The sequence below is a fragment of the Conger conger genome, chromosome 2, assembly GCF_963514075.1.
Source record: "Conger conger chromosome 2, fConCon1.1, whole genome shotgun sequence".
Taxonomy (NCBI): domain Eukaryota; kingdom Metazoa; phylum Chordata; class Actinopteri; order Anguilliformes; family Congridae; genus Conger; species Conger conger.
The window spans coordinates 89,566,126-89,584,159 of record NC_083761.1 but is presented as its reverse complement, the minus strand read 5'-3'; the positions used below and the strand labels follow the sequence as shown (position 1 = coordinate 89,584,159).

Here is an 18,034-nt window from a genome sequence, read left to right as displayed (position 1 = left end):
CCTCCCTCCCTCCCTCCCTCCCTCCATCATGCCCTCCTCCCCTCCCTCCGTCCTCCACCTCTCCCTCCATCACACCCTCCTCCACCCCTCCCTCCCTCCCTCCCTCCCTCCCTCCCTCCCTCCATCATGCCCTCCTCCCCTCCCTCCGTCCTCCACCTCTCCCTCCATCACACCCTCCTCCACCACCCCTCCCTCCATCACACCCTCCTCCACCACCCCTCCCTCCATCACGCCCTCCTCCATCACACACTCCCCTCCCTTGCTCTCCCTCCATCACACACTCCTCCTTCTTCATCCCTCTATCCTTTACCCCACACTCCTCCACCTTCATTGTGCCATCCTGTGCAGTCAGGTGATCTAGCGTCTCTCACCCTTCCTCTCTCAGATCGTAAGGCCGTGATCTCTCAGGGTCAGGTGAAGTGTGTGGGTTCTTCTCTCTACCTCAAGACCAAGTGTGGAGTCGGCTATCACCTCAGGTTACTACACCTGTAATACATTACATTACATTACATTACATTATTGGCATTTGGCAGATGCTCTTATCCAGAGCGACGTACAGTTGATTAGACTAAGCAGGAGACAATCCTCCCCTGGAGCAATGCAGGGTTAAGGGCCTTGCTCAAGGGCCCAACGGCTGTGCAGATCTTATTGTGGCTACACCGGGATTAGAACCACTGACCTTGGGTGTCCCAGTCATTCATCGTAACCACTACACTACAGGCCGTAATACACCACCTCAGGTAACTATACCCTTGGGTAACCACGCCAGTAATCAGCATTCACAGGTGAAATTCTCAAGTCAGGTGCGAAAGCCCATCAAAGCATGTACAGTTACAAGTGGTGCAGGTAGGCCTGAAGGTGTGTGTTAAATGCGTCGCATCACCATTAGTGTCCAGCCTTGACCGTTTGATTGAGGTAGAGTACAAGTATTTAATGTGAATAAATTGGCTGTCTGTTTTTTTCTTGCACATGTAAATGTCTGCCACATGTTTGAGATTCATTTGTTTGGTTGTTTTATGTGCATGTATGCGTCTGTTTTTGTTAGTGTTTCTGTTTTGGTTTGTGTGTTTGTGTTTGTTGGATTGTTAGTGTGTAATTGTTAGTGTGTTTTTGTTTGTATGTTCGTTAGTAGTTTGTTTCTTCGTGTGTTTTTTTTGTGTGTGTATTTGTTTGTGATTGTTAGTGTGTGTTAGTAGTTTGAATGTTTGTGTGGAATTTTTATTGTTTATCTGTTTGTTGCCGGGCAGAATGTCAGTGGCGGAGGCGAATGAGGTAGATCGTATCACCGCATTGGTCAAGCAGCACATCGCCACCGCGCAGTTGTCACGACAACAGGAGGCGGAGCTTACGTACACACTGCCATTCGAAAGCATGGACATGTTCTCAGGTGTGCTGTGTGCTTCAGCCAATCACATCATACCCATTTACTCTGTGACATTGTGACATTACACAACCCACCCTTTTAATGTATTCTCCCTCTCTCCCTCTCCCTCTCTCCCTCCCTCTCCCTCTCCCTATCGCTCTCTCTCTCTCCCTCTCCCTCCCTCTCCTTCAGGTCTTTTCTCAGAGCTGGACTGTCGGCCTGACCTTGGCATTAGCAGCTACGGGGTTTCTATGACGACGCTTGAGGATGTCTTCCTGAGGCTGGAGGCAGAGGCTGAAGTGGACCAAGCAGGTGAGGGCGTGGCCTCTGAAAATCAGCTGTTCTGAGTTCTGTATCACGCCCAGGTGGGAATCACCGTCTGTCCATCATCCTATGCTCATGTGGTTTGGGACACAAACCAAAACATGGCACTGTGAGACAGGATGTTCCTGATCTGCACTGGATATGCTCCCTATCTGCCCTGGATATGCTCCCTAGCCGCCCTGGGTATGCTCCCTAGCTGCCCTGGGTATGCTCCCTAGCTGCCCTGGGTATGCTCCCTAGCTGCCCTGGGTATGCTCCCTATCTGCCCTGGGTATGCTCCCTATCTGCCCTGGGAATGCTGCAACACAGTGCTACTCATGGCTACATAGTCCAGCAAAACAAAGAAGCATTATTAGCAAAGACTAACTGTTGTCTTTTATGGCTATTGCGAATGAAACTCAAATGTCTCGAATGTCTAAAAAAATATGACACTATATGAATATTTAAAATTTTACCAGGAGGGACACATGACACCCGACATCTTCACGATGTTCGTATCCTAGACTTTACACTTCTTTTGACACCCTAACCCCAACCCCAACCCTAACCCCAATCCCAATCCCAACCCCAACCCTAACCCTAACCCCTAACCCTCACCCCTAACCTAACCTAACCCTAACCCCAACCCCAATCCCAATCCCAATCCCAACCCCAACCCTAACCCTAACCCCTAACCCTCACCCCTAACCTAACCCTAACCCCAATCCATGTCAGCACGGCTGGAGTTTGCTGTTGCCATGTAGGCGCATCAGCAGAATAATCTTCCCAAGCCGAGTGTCTGCGGAGCGTGGAATGTGCTACGCTGTGCTAAGCATTCATGCTCTTCACGCTGCGCCCTGGCTGCAGTGTCTGGCATGTTGTGATCAGGCAGGCCATACCGCGTTGGAAAGCTTGTACTGTGCTGTACATCAGTCCAGTACCAGACTGCCAGAGTGAGAATGTGTGTACATCAGTCCTGTGCCAGAGTGAGAATGTGTACATCAGTCCAGTGCCAGAGTGAGAATGTGTACATCAGTCCAGTGCCAGAGTGAGAATGTGTGTACATCAGTCCAGTGCCAGAGTGAGAATGTGTACATCAGTCCAGTGCCAGAGTGAGAATGTGTGTACATCAGTCCAGTGCCAGAGTGAGAATGTGTGTACATCAGTCCTGTACCAGACTGCCAGAGTGAGAATGTGTACATCAGTCCTGTACCAGACTGCCAGAGTGAGAATGTGTGTACATCAGTCCTGTACCAGACTGCCAGAGTGAGAATGTGTGTACATCAGTCCTGTACCAGAGTGAGAATGTGTGTACATCAGTCCAGTGCCAGAGTGAGAATGTGTGTACATCAGTCCTGTACCAGAGTGAGAATGTGTGTACATCAGTCCTGTACCAGACTGCCAGAGTGAGAATGTGTACATCAGTCCTGTACCAGACTGCCAGAGTGAGAATGTGTACATCAGTCCTGTACCAGACTGCCAGAGTGAGAATGTGTGTACATCAGTCCTGTACCAGACTGCCAGAGTGAGAATGTGTACATCAGTCCAGTGCCAGAGTGAGAATGTGTGTACATCAGTCCTGTACCAGACTGCCAGAGTGAGAATGTGTACATCAGTCCTGTACCAGACTGCCAGAGTGAGAATGTGTGTACATCAGTCCTGTACCAGACTGCCAGAGTGAGAATGTGTGTACATCAGTCCTGTACCAGAGTGAGAATGTGTGTACATCAGTCCTGTACCAGACTGCCAGAGTGAGAATGTGTACATCAGTCCTGTACCAGACTGCCAGTGTGAGAATGTGTACATCAGTCCTGTACCAGACTGCCAGTGTGAGAATGTGTACATCAGTCCTGTACCAGAGTGAGAATGTGTACATCAGTCCTGTACCAGACTGCCAGAGTGAGAATGTGTGTACATCAGTCCAGTGCCAGAGTGAGAATGTGTACATCAGTCCAGTGCCAGAGTGAGAATGTGTACATCAGTCCTGTACCAGACTGCCAGAGTGAGAATGTGTGTACATCAGTCCAGTGCCAGAGTGAGAATGTGTACATCAGTCCAGTACCAGACTGCCAGAGTGAGAATGTGTGTACATCAGTCCAGTGCCAGAGTGAGAATGTGTACATCAGTCCTGTACCAGACTGCCAGAGTGAGAATGTGTGTACATCAGTCCTGTACCAGAGTGAGAATGTGTACATCAGTCCTGTACCAGAGTGAGAATGTGTACATCAGTCCTGTACCAGACTGCCAGAGTGAGAATGTGTACATCAGTCCTGTACCAGACTGCCAGAGTGAGAATGTGTACATCAGTCCTGTACCAGACTGCCAGAGTGAGAATGTGTGTACATCAGTCCTGTACCAGACTGCCAGAGTGAGAATGTGTACATCAGTCCAGTGCCAGAGTGAGAATGTGTGTACATCAGTCCTGTACCAGACTGCCAGAGTGAGAATGTGTGTACATCAGTCCTGTACCAGACTGCCAGAGTGAGAATGTGTACATCAGTCCTGTACCAGACTGCCAGAGTGAGAATGTGTACATCAGTCCTGTACCAGAGTGAGAATGTGTACATCATTCCTGTACTAGAGTGAGAATGTGTACATCAGTCCTGTACCAGAGTGAGAATGTGTACATCAGTCCAGTGCCAGAGTGAGAATGTGTACATCAGTCCTGTACCAGAGTGAGAATGTGTACATCAGTCCTGTACCAGAGTGAGAATGTGTACATCAGTCCTGTACCAGACTGCCAGAGTGAGAATGTGTGTACATCAGTCCAGGGCCAGAGTGAGAATGTGTACAACAGTCCTGTACTAGAGTGAGAATGTGTACATCAGTCCTGTACCAGAGTGAGAATGTGTACATCAGTCCAGGGCCAGAGTGAGAATGTGTACATCAGTCCAGTGCCAGTGTGAGAATGTGTACATCAGTCCTGTACCAGACTGCCAGAGTGAGAATGTGTACATCAGTCCTGTACCAGAGTGAGAATGTGTACATCAGTCCAGTGCCAGTGTGAGAATGTGTACATCAGTCCTGTACCAGACTGCCAGAGTGAGAATGTGTGTACATCAGTCCTGTACCAGACTGCCAGAGTGAGAATGTGTACATCAGTCCTGTACCAGAGTGAGAATGTGTACATCAGTCCAGGGCCAGAGTGAGAATGTGTACATCAGTCCTGTACCAGAGTGAGAATGTGTGTACATCAGTCCTGTACCAGACTGCCAGAGTGAGAATGTGTACATCAGTCCAGTACCAGAGTGAGAATGTGTACATCAGTCCTGTACCAGACTGCCAGAGTGAGAATGTGTACATCAGTCCTGTACCAGAGTGAGAATGTGTACATCAGTCCTGTACCAGAGTGAGAATGTGTACATCAGTCCTGTACCAGACTGCCAGAGTGAGAATGTGTGTACATCAGTCCTGTACTAGAGTGAGAATGTGTACATCAGTCCTGTACCAGAGTGAGAATGTGTACATCAGTCCAGTGCCAGAGTGAGAATGTGTACATCAGTCCTGTACCAGACTGCCAGAGTGAGAATGTGTGTACATCAGTCCTGTACCAGTGTGAGAATGTGTACATCAGTCCTGTACCAGTGTGAGAATGTGTACATCAGTCCTGTACCAGACTGCGAATGTGTGTACATCAGTCCTGTACCAGTGTGAGAATGTGTACATCAGTCCTGTACCAGACTGCCAGAGTGAGAATGTGTACATCAGTCCTGTACCAGACTGCCAGAGTGAGAATGTGTACATCAGTCCTGTACCAGACTGCCAGAGTGAGAATGTGTGTACATCAGTCCTGTACCAGAGTGAGAATGTGTGTACATCAGTCCAGTGCCAGAGTGAGAATGTGTGTACATCAGTCCTGTACCAGACTGCCAGAGTGAGAATGTGTACATCAGTCCTGTACCAGACTGCCAGAGTGAGAATGTGTACATCAGTCCTGTACCAGAGTGAGAATGTGTGTACATCAGTCCTGTACCAGACTGCCAGAGTGAGAATGTGTACATCAGTCCTGTACCAGAGTGAGAATGTGTGTACATCAGTCCTGTACCAGAGTGAGAATGTGTGTACATCAGTCCTGTACCAGAGTGAGAATGTGTGTACATCAGTCCTGTACCAGACTGCCAGAGTGAGAATGTGTACATCAGTCCTGTACCAGAGTGAGAATGTGTGTACATCAGTCCTGTACCAGACTGCCAGAGTGAGAATGTGTACATCAGTCCTGTACCAGAGTGAGAATGTGTACATCAGTCCTGTACCAGACTGCCAGAGTGAAGATGGCAGAAACAGCTTGTCGGGTATTGCGCATGGTCAGCCCGCGGGTTCTTGTCAACTGGCCAAACTATGTGGCAATGGTGCCACTTAGAAACCCCGTATTTGATATACTTGTGTTCCGCTTCTCTCCCTCTCTCTCCCTTCCTCCCTCCCTCTCTCTCTCCTTCCCTGCCTCTCTCTCTCCCTCTCTCCCTCTCCCTCTCCCAGACTATAGTGTGTTTAATCAGGAGCAGGAGGATGAGCATGAGGCCTCTTCGCTGGATGACGAGCGGCTCCTCTTCCTCTCTGACGGCCGTGCTGTGGGTGTGGCCGGCCCTGCCCTGTGGAGACAGCAGTGTGGGGCGGTGACCCGTCTGCACATCCTCAACCTGCAGCGCGAGAGACCCGTCATCTACCTGTGAGATGCGTTGCTACGGTTACTGCCACAAGTCTCACTTTCCGAGTCTCAGCTGGACTGTTGTCTCCTGGGATCATGGAATGACTGTTAGTGGCTGGGTTTACGGAATGACTGTTAGTCGCTGGGTTTAGGGAATGACCGTTAGTGGCTGGGTTTAGGGAATGACTGTTAGTGGCTGGGTTTACGGAATGACTGTTAGTCGCTGGGTTTACGGAATGACCGTTAGTGGCTGGGTTTACGGAATGACCGTTAGTGGCTGGGTTTAGGGAATGACTGTTAGTCGCTGGGTTTACGGAATGACCGTTAGTGGCTGGGTTTAGGGAATGACTGTTAGTGGCTGGGTTTAGGGAATGACTGTTAGTCGCTGGGTTTAGGGAATGACCGTTAGTGGCTGGGTTTAGGGAATGACCGTTAGTGGCTGGGTTTAGGGAATGACTGTTAGTCGCTGGGTTTAGGGAATGACTGTTAGTCGCTGGGTTTAGGGAATGACTGTTAGCGGCGGGGTTTAGGGAATGACTGTTAGTGGCTGGGTTTAGGGAATGACTGTTAGCGGCGGGGTTCAGGGAATGACTGTTAGTGGCTGGGTTTAGGGAATGACTGTTAGCGGCGGGGTTCAGGGAATGACTGTTAGTGGCTGGGTTTAGGGAATGACTGTTAGTGGCTGGGTTACGGAATGACTGTTAGTGGCTGGGTTTAGGGAATGACTGTTAGTGGCTGGGTTTAGGGAATGACTGTTAGTGGCTGGGTTTAGGGAATGACCGTTAGTGGCTGGGTTTAGGGAATGATTTAGCGGCTTCGTTAAGGGAATGGCTGTTCTCCTTCATGCCCCCCCAGCTTGGCCATGTTTGGGACCTTCCTGCTGTCCGTCCTGACGCTGTCCCTGATCACTGGAAACATTCAGTTCCAGGCTCCAGATCGGCAGTTCCTCCCGATCTACCTGCTGGGGGCCAATCGGCCGCCCCAGAGACACAGCACCGCCCTTCTGGTGCAGAACTCCTCCGGTGAGCCCCAACACCTTTACTGCACCTCAGCCATTCAGATCCACACTGCCCAACACTCTGTATCTACTGTGCAGACTCATTCTCACAACAGATCCACACTGCCCAACACTCTATCTACTGTGCAGACTCATTCTCACAACAGATCCACACTGCCCAACACTCTATCTACTGTGCAGACTCATTCTCACAACAGATCCACACTGCCCAACACTCTATCTACTGTGCAGACTCATTCTCACAACAGATCCACACTGCCCAACACTCTATCTACTGTGCAGACTCATTCTCACAACAGATCCACACTGCCCAACACTCTATCTACTGTGCAGACTCATTCTCACAACAGATCCACACTGCCCAACGCTCTGTATCTACTGTGCAGACTCATTCTCACAACAGATCCACACTGCCCAACGCTCTATCTACTGTGCAGACTCATTCTCACAACAGATCCACACTGCCCAACACTCTATCTACTGTGCAGACTCATTCTCACAACAGATCCACACTGCCCAACGCTCTGTATCTACTGTGCAGACTCATTCTCACAACAGATCCACACTGCCCAACACTCTATCTACTGTGCAGACTCATTCTCACAACAGATCCACACTGCCCAACACTCTATCTACTGTGCAGAATCATTCTCACAACAGATCCACACTGCCCAACACTCTATCTACTGTGCAGACTCATTCTCACAACAGATCCACACTGCCCAACACTCTATCTACTGTGCAGACTCATTCTCACAACAGATCCACACTGCCCAACACTCTCTATCTACTGTGCAGACTCATTCTCACAACAGATCCACACTGCCCAACACTCTATCTACTGTGCAGACTCATTCTCACAACAAATCCACACTGCCCAACACTCTATCTACTGTGCAGACTCATTCTCACAACAGATCCACACTGCCCAACACTCTATCTACTGTGCAGACTCATTCTCACAACAGATCCACACTGCCCAACACTCTATCTACTGTGCAGACTCATTCTCACAACAGATCCACACTGCCCAACACTCTATCTACTGTGCAGACTCATTCTCACAACAGATCCACACTGCCCAACGCTCTGTATCTACTGTGCAGACTCATTCTCACAACAGATCCACACTGCCCAACACTCTATCTACTGTGCAGACTCATTCTCACAACAGATCCACACTGCCCAACACTCTATCTACTGTGCAGACTCATTCTCACAACAGATCCACACTGCCCAACACTCTATCTACTGTGCAGACTCATTCTCACAACAGATCCACACTGCCCAACACTCTCTATCTACTGTGCAGACTCATTCTCACAACAGATCCACACTGCCCAACACTCTATCTACTGTGCAGACTCATTCTCACAACAAATCCACACTGCCCAACACTCTATCTACTGTGCAGACTCATTCTCACAACAGATCCACACTGCCCAACACTCTATCTACTGTGCAGACTCATTCTCACAACAGATCCACACTGCCCAACACTCTATCTACTGTGCAGACTCATTCTCACAACAGATCCACACTGCCCAACACTCTATCTACTGTGCAGACTCATTCTCACAACAGATCCACACTGCCCAACGCTCTGTATCTACTGTGCAGACTCATTCTCACAACAGATCCACACTGCCCAACACTCTATCTACTGTGCAGACTCATTCTCACAACAGATCCACACTGCCCAACACTCTATCTACTGTGCAGACTCATTCTCACAACAGATCCACACTGCCCAACACTCTCTATCTACTGTGCAGACTCATTCTCACAACAGATCCACACTGCCCAACACTCTGTATCTACTGTGCAGACTCATTCTCACAACAGATCCACACTGCCCAACACTCTATCTACTGTGCAGACTCATTCTCACAACAGATCCACACTGCCCAACACTCTATCTACTGTGCAGACTCATTCTCACAACAGATCCACACTGCCCAACACTCTGTATCTACTGTGCAGACTCATTCTCACAACAGATCCACACTGCCCAACACTCTGTATCTACTGTGCAGACTCATTCTCACAACAGATCCACACTGCCCAACACTCTGTATCTACTGTGCAGACTCATTCTCACAACAGATCCACACTGCCCAACACTCTGTATCTACTGTGCAGACTCATTCTCACAACAGATCTACACTGCCCAACACTCTATCTACTGTGCAGACTCATTCTCACAACAGATCCACACTGCCCAACACTCTATCTACTGTGCAGACTCATTCTCACAACAGATCCACACTGCCCAACACTCTATCTACTGTGCAGACTCATTCTCACAACAGATCCACACTGCCCAACACTCTGTATCTACTGTGCAGACTCATTCTCACAACAAATCCACACTGCCCAACACTCTCTATCTACTGTGCAGACTCATTCTCACAACAGATCCACACTGCCCAACACTCTATCTACTGTGCAGACTCATTCTCACAACAGATCCACACTGCCCAACACTCTGTATCTACTGTGCAGACTCATTCTCACAACAGATCCACACTGCCCAACACTCTATCTACTGTGCAGACTCATTCTCACAACAGATCCACACTGCCCAACACTCTCTATCTACTGTGCAGACTCATTCTCACAACAGATCCACACTGCCCAACACTCTATCTACTGTGCAGACTCATTCTCACAACAGATCCACACTGCCCAACACTCTCTATCTACTGTGCAGACTCATTCTCACAACAGATCCACACTGCCCAACGCTCTATCTACTGTGCAGACTCATTCTCACAACAGATCCACACTGCCCAACACTCTATCTACTGTGCAGACTCATTCTCACAACAGATCTACACTGCCCAACACTCTATCTACTGTGCAGACTCATTCTCACAACAGATCCACACTGCCCAACACTCTGTATCTACTGTGCAGACTCATTCTCACAACAGATCCACACTGCCCAACACTCTATCTACTGTGCAGACTCATTCTCACAACAGATCCACACTGCCCAACACTCTATCTACTGTGCAGACTCATTCTCACAACAGATCCACACTGCCCAACACTCTATCTACTGTGCAGACTCATTCTCACAACAGATCCACACTGCCCAACACTCCATCTACTGTGCAGACTCATTCTCACAACAGATCCACACTGCCCAACACTCTGTATCTACTGTGCAGACTCATTCTCACAACAGATCCACACTGCCCAACACTCTATCTAATGTGCAGACTCATTCTCACAACAGATCCACACTGCCCAACGCTCTGTATCTACTGTGCAGACTCATTCTCACAACAGATCCACACTGCCCAACACTCTCTATCTACTGTGCAGACTCATTCTCACAACAGATCCACACTGCCCAACACTCTGTATCTACTGTGCAGACTCATTCTCACAACAGATCCACACTGCCCAACACTCTATCTACTGTGCAGACTCATTCTCACAACAGATCCACACTGCCCAACACTCTATCTACTGTGCAGACTCATTCTCACAACAGATCTACACTGCCCAACACTCTATCTACTGTGCAGACTCATTCTCACAACAGATCCACACTGCCCAACACTCTATCTACTGTGCAGACTCATTCTCACAACAGATCCACACTGCCCAACACTCTATCTACTGTGCAGACTCATTCTCACAACAGATCCACACTGCCCAACGCTCTGTATCTACTGTGCAGACTCATTCTCACAACAGATCCACACTGCCCAACACTCTCTATCTACTGTGCAGACTCATTCTCACAACAGATCCACACTGCCCAACACTCTATCTACTGTGCAGACTCATTCTCACAACAGATCCACACTGCCCAACACTCTGTATCTACTGTGCAGACTCATTCTCACAACAGATCCACACTGCCCAACACTCTATCTACTGTGCAGACTCATTCTCACAACAGATCCACACTGCCCAACACTCTATCTAATGTGCAGACTCATTCTCACAACAGATCCACACTGCCCAACACTCTCTATCTACTGTGCAGACTCATTCTCACAACAGATCCACACTGCCCAACACTCTATCTACTGTGCAGACTCATTCTCACAACAGATCCACACTGCCCAACACTCTATCTAATGTGCAGACTCATTCTCACAACAGATCCACACTGCCCAACACTCTGTATCTACTGTGCAGACTCATTCTCACAACAGATCCACACTGCCCAACACTCTATCTACTGTGCAGACTCATTCTCACAACAGATCCACACTGCCCAACACTCTATCTACTGTGCAGACTCATTCTCACAACAGATCCACACTGCCCAACACTCTATCTACTGTGCAGACTCATTCTCACAACAGATCCACACTGCCCAACACTCTATCTACTGTGCAGACTCATTCTCACAACAGATCCACACTGCCCAACGCTCTATCTACTGTGCAGACTCATTCTCACAACAGATCCACACTGCCCAACACTCTATCTAATGTGCAGACTCATTCTCACAACAGATCCACACTGCCCAACACTCTATCTACTGTGCAGACTCATTCTCACAACAGATCCACACTGCCCAACACTCTATCTACTGTGCAGACTCATTCTCACAACAGATCCACACTGCCCAACACTCTATCTAATGTGCAGACTCATTCTCACAACAGATCCACACTGCCCAACACTCTATCTACTGTGCAGACTCATTCTCACAACAGATCCACACTGCCCAACACTCTGTATCTACTGTGCAGACTCATTCTCACAACAGATCCACACTGCCCAACACTCTATCTACTGTGCAGACTCATTCTCACAACAGATCCACACTGCCCAACACTCTATCTACTGTGCAGACTCATTCTCACAACAGATCCACACTGCCCAACACTCTATCTACTGTGCAGACTCATTCTCACAACAGATCCACACTGCCCAACACTCTATCTACTGTGCAGACTCATTCTCACAACAGATCCACACTGCCCAACACTCTATCTACTGTGCAGACTCATTCTCACAACAGATCCACACTGCCCAACACTCTATCTACTGTGCAGACTCATTCTCACAACAGATCCACACTGCCCAACACTCTATCTACTGTGCAGACTCATTCTCACAACAGATCTACACTGCCCAACGCTCTATCTACTGTGCAGACTCATTCTCACAACAGATCCACACTGCCCAACACTCTGTATCTACTGTGCAGACTCATTCTCACAACAGATCCACACTGCCCAACACTCTATCTACTGTGCAGACTCATTCTCACAACAGATCCACACTGCCCAACGCTCTATCTACTGTGCAGACTCATTCTCACAACAGATCCACACTGCCCAACACTCTGTATCTACTGTGCAGACTCATTCTCACAACAGATCCACACTGCCCAACGCTCTATCTACTGTGCAGACTCATTCTCACAACAGATCCACACTGCCCAACACTCTATCTACTGTGCAGACTCATTCTCACAACAGATCCACACTGCCCAACACTCTATCTACTGTGCAGACTCATATTTCTGCCTGTGTGTGGTGTGCAGACGCAGATATCTCAGAGTTTCTGCGCTGTGTGCAGTCTCAGGACATCGTGCTGGAGCTGCAGCAGGATCCGGACTACATGGCGTCTGCCCCACACAGTGCTGCTATCACCGTCAGCGGAGCCAGCAGGGTGAGGAGACACGGATAGAGTACTGTATGATGGTGTAGGTGAGAGTACTGTATGATGGTGTAGGTGAGAGTACTGTATGATAGTGTAGGTGAGAGTACTGTATGATGGTGTAGGTATGATAGTGTAGGTGAGAGTACTGTATGATGGTGTAGGTGAGAGTACTGTATGATAGTGTAGGTGAGAGTACTGTATGATGGTGTAGGTATGTTAGTGTAGGTGAGAGTACTGTATGATAGTGTAGGTATGATAGTGTAGGTGAGAGTACTGTATGATAGTGTAGGTATGATAGTGTAGGTGAGAGTACTGTATGATAGTGTAGGTGAGAGTACTGTATGATGGTGTAGGTATGTTAGTGTAGGTGAGAGTACTGTATGATAGTGTAGGTATGATAGTGTAGGTGAGAGTACTGTATGATAGTGTAGGTTAGAGTACTGTATGATAGTGTAGGTGAGAGTACTGTATGATAGTGTAGGTGAGAGTACTGTATGATAGTGTAGGTGAGAGTACTGTATGATAGTGTAGGTTAGAGTACTGTATGATAGTGTAGGTGAGAGTACTGTATGATAGTGTAGGTTAGAGTACTGTATGATAGTGTAGGTATGATAGTGTAGGTGAGAGTACTGTATGATGGTGTAGGTGAGAGTACTGTATGATAGTGTAGGTTAGAGTACTGTATGATAGTGTAGGTATGATAGTGTAGGTGAGAGTACTGTATGATAGTGTAGGTGAGAGTACTGTATGATAGTGTAGGTGAGAGTACTGTATGATAGTGTAGGTGAGAGTACTGTATGATAGTGTAGGTGAGAGTACTGTATGATAGTGTAGGTTAGAGTACTGTATGATAGTGTAGGTTAGAGTACTGTATGATGGTGTAGGTTAGAGTACTGTATGATAGTGTAGGTTAGAGTACTGTATGATAGTGTAGGTTAGAGTACTGTATGATGGTGTAGGTTAGAGTACTGTATGATAGTGTAGGACTGAGTACTGTAGGGTCGCGTTTGAGTATTACATTGCATTAAAGCCATTTGGCAGATACTCTTATCCAGAGCGATGTACAACAAAGTGCATACCCATAACCAGGGATAAGTGAGTAGGTTAGAATACTTTCCTGCCTAATCTGGTGTGTGGGCGTGTGGCTCTCATTGGCTGCAGGATGTGAGGTATCAGGTGGCCTTTAACAGTACTACAGTGCACTCCCTGCCCATGGTGCTGAACGTGCTGAGCAACTCCATCCTGTGCCATCACAACAGCTCCGCCCGCATCCGCACCTGGACCAAACCATTCCAGTTTGTGAGTGAAGTGTGTATGTGTGTGTGAGGCTGCATGTGTGTGTATGTAGTCTGTGTGTGACTGTGCACATTTATGTGTGTGTGTACAGTGTATAGTGTGTTTACTGACTGCAGTATTCTCTGCTCTGAGCAGCAGATGACGGACTCCATGTCGAACGCTCTGGTCTACATCGAGGCTGTGCTTCTGGGCATGCTTGCTGCCGGGACCCCCGCCTACTTCGCCATGGAGCACACACGTGACCGTGAGGTGAGGACACACACTCACACTTTCACACACCCACACACACACACACACACACATACACACACTCACACACACACTCCCATTATACACACTCACACATACACACACTCACACATACACACACTCACACATACACGCACTCACACATACACGCACTCACACACTCACACACACACACTCACACTTTCACACACCCACACACACACACACACACACACACACACACAGACACACACAGACACACACACTCACACACACACACTCACACTTTCACACACCCACACACACACACACACAGACACACACAGACACACACACTCACTCACACACACTCTCACACTCACTCACACACTCGCACACTCGCACACTCACACACACTCACACACTCACACACACTCGCACACTCACACTCACTCACACTCACACTCCCATTATACACACACACACACACACACACATACACACACTCACACATACACTCACACACAGTCACGCGCACGCACACACACACGCGCACTCACACACTCACACTCACACACACTCACACACTCACACCCACACACACACACACACAGACACACACAGACACACACACTCACTCACACACACTCGCACACTCACACTCACTCACACACTCGCACACTCACACTCACTCACACACTCGCACACTCACACACACTCACACACTCACACACACTCGCCCACTCACACTCACACTCACACTCACACGCACACTCACACACTCACACACTCACACACTCACACACTCACACTCACACTCACACTCACACTCACACACACACTCACACTCACACACACACACACACATACACACACACTCACATACACACACACACACGCTCACATACACACACACACACTCACTCAATCCCCATTTCTGGTGTGTGCTCAGTGCTGGTTTGTGATTAGCTGTGTTTGCTCTGCACTGGTTTGTGATTGGCTGTGTGTGCTCACTGGTGGTTTGTGATTGGCTGTGTGTGCTCACTGGTGGTTTGTGATTGGCTATGTGAGCTCTGCACTGGTTTGTGATTGGTTGTGTGTGCTCAGTGCTGCTTGATGATTGGGTGTGTGTGATCAGTGCTGGTTGAGGATTGGCTGTGTGTGCTCAGCACTGGTTTATGATTGGCTGTGTGTGATCAGCACTGGTTGATGATTGAGTGTGTGCTCAGCACTGGTTTGTGATTGGCTGTGTGTGCTCAGCACTGGTTTGTGATTGGTTGTGTGTGTGCTCAGCACTGGTTTGTGATTGGCTCTGTGTGTTCAGCACTGGTTTGTGATTGGCTGTGGGTGTTGCAGATTAAGTGCCGCTCCACGCTGCGGGTTTCGGGGCTGGTTCCCTCGGCGTACTGGTGTGGGCGGGGCCTGGTGGACGTGCCGCTGTTCTACCTGCTGCTGGTGTGCATGGTGTCCACCCTGTTCGCCTTCCACACGCCGGACCTGATATACCCCTCTGCCATCGTCTCTACGGTCAGTATCTATCCCTAACCCTAACCCACGGTCAGTATCTGTCCCTAACCCTAACCCACGGTCAGTATCTGTCCCTAACCCTAACCCATGGTCAGTATCTGTTCCTAACCCTAACCCACGGTCAGTATCTATCCCTAACCCTAACCCACGGTCAGTATCTGTCCCTAACCCTAACCCACGGTCAGTATCTGTCCCTAACCCTAACCCACGGTCAGTATCTGTCCCTAACCCTAACCCACGGTCAGTATCTGTCCCTAACCCTAACCCACGGTCAGTATCTGTCCCTAACCCTAACCCACAGTCAGTATCTATCCCTAACCCTAACCCACGGTCAGTATCTGTCCCTAACCCTAACCCACGGTCAGTATCTGTCCCTAACCCTAACCCACGGTCAGTATCTATCCCTAACCCTAACCCACGGTCAGTATCTGTCCCTAACCCTAACCCTAACCCATGCTCAGTATCTATCCCTAACCCTAACCCACGGTCAGTATCTATCCCTAACCCTAACCCACGGTCAGTATCTGTCCCTAACCCTAACCCATGGTCAGTATCTGTCCCTAACCCTAACCCACGGTCAGTATCTGTCCCTAACCCTAACCCACGGTCAGTATCTATCCCTAACCCTAACCCACGGTCAGTATCTGTCCCTAACCCTAACCCATGGTCAGTATCTGTCCCTAACCCTAACCCACGGTCAGTATCTATCCCTAACCCTAACCCACGGTCAGTATCTGTCCCTAACCCTAACCCACGGTCAGTATCTATCCCTAACCCTAACCCACGGTCAGTATCTGTCCCTAACCCTAACCCACGGTCAGTATCTGTCCCTAACCCTAACCCATGGTCAGTATCTGTCCCTAACCCTAACCCACGGTCAGTATCTGTCCCTAACCCTAACCCACGGTCAGTATCTGTCCCTAACCCTAACCCATGGTCAGTATCTGTCCCTAACCCTAACCCACGGTCAGTATCTATCCCTAACCCTAACCCACGGTCAGTATCTGTCCCTAACCCTAACCCACGGTCAGTATCTGTCCCTAACCCTAACCCACGGTCAGTATCTGTCCCTAACCCTAACCCACGGTCAGTATCTATCCCTAACCCTAACCCACGGTCAGTATCTGTCCCTAACCCTAACCCACGGTCAGTATCTGTCCCTAACCCTAACCCTAACCCATGCTCAGTATCTATCCCTAACCCACGGTCAGTATCTGTCCCTAACCCTAACCCACGGTCAGTATCTGTCCCTAACCCTAACCCACGGTCAGTATCTATCCCTAACCCTGTGTGTGATTGGCTCAGGCCTGATCATGTGACTCTCCTCTGCAGATCCTGTGTGTGATTGGCTCAGGCCTGATCATGTGACTCTCTCCTCTGCAGATCCTGTGTGTGATTGGCTCAGGCCTGATCATGTGACTCTCTCCTCTGCAGATCCTGTGTGTGATTGGCTCAGGCCTGATCATGTGACTCTCTCCTCTGCAGATCTTGTGTGTGATTGGCTCAGGCCTGATCATGTGACTCTCTCCTCTGCAGATCTTGTGTGTGATTGGCTCAGGCCTGATCATGTGACTCTCTCCTCTGTAGATCCTGTGTGTGATTGGCTCAGGCCTGATCATGTGACTCTCTCCTCTGTAGATCCTGTGTGTGATTGGCTCAGGCCTGATCACGTGACTCTCTCCTCTGTAGATCCTGTGTGTGACTGGCTCAGGCCTGATCATGTGACTCTCTCCTCTGTAGATCCTGTGTGTGATTGGCTCAGGCCTGATCATGTGACTCTCTCCTCTGTAGATCCTGTGTGTGATTGGCTCAGGCCTGATCACGTGACTCTCTCCTCTGTAGATCCTGTGTGTGATTGGCTCAGGCCTGATCATGTGACTCTCTCCTCTGCAGATCTTGTGTGTGATTGGCTCAGGCCTGATCATGTGACTCTCTCCTCTGCAGATCTTGTGTGTGATTGGCTCAGGCCTGATCATGTGACTCTCTCCTCTGTAGATCCTGTGTGTGATTGGCTCAGGCCTGATCATGTGAC

General features: G+C 48.9%; 1 protein-coding gene across 3 annotated transcripts in view; it reads left to right on the top strand.

Annotated features, from left to right (window-relative positions):
• Positions 1 to 18,034, top strand: part of abca5 (ATP-binding cassette, sub-family A (ABC1), member 5) — a 72,722-nt gene that overhangs the window by 33,294 nt on the left and 21,394 nt on the right. For all 3 annotated transcript variants that reach the window (XM_061232091.1, XM_061232092.1, XM_061232093.1), the window contains 9 exons: positions 386 to 476; positions 1,248 to 1,387; positions 1,556 to 1,675; positions 6,143 to 6,332; positions 7,167 to 7,333; positions 12,854 to 12,981; positions 14,134 to 14,271; positions 14,404 to 14,517; positions 15,832 to 16,002. In XM_061232091.1, coding sequence (XP_061088075.1) covers positions 386 to 476; positions 1,248 to 1,387; positions 1,556 to 1,675; positions 6,143 to 6,332; positions 7,167 to 7,333; positions 12,854 to 12,981; positions 14,134 to 14,271; positions 14,404 to 14,517; positions 15,832 to 16,002 — 1,259 coding nt within the window. The remainder of the gene's footprint in view (positions 1 to 385; positions 477 to 1,247; positions 1,388 to 1,555; positions 1,676 to 6,142; positions 6,333 to 7,166; positions 7,334 to 12,853; positions 12,982 to 14,133; positions 14,272 to 14,403; positions 14,518 to 15,831; positions 16,003 to 18,034) is intronic.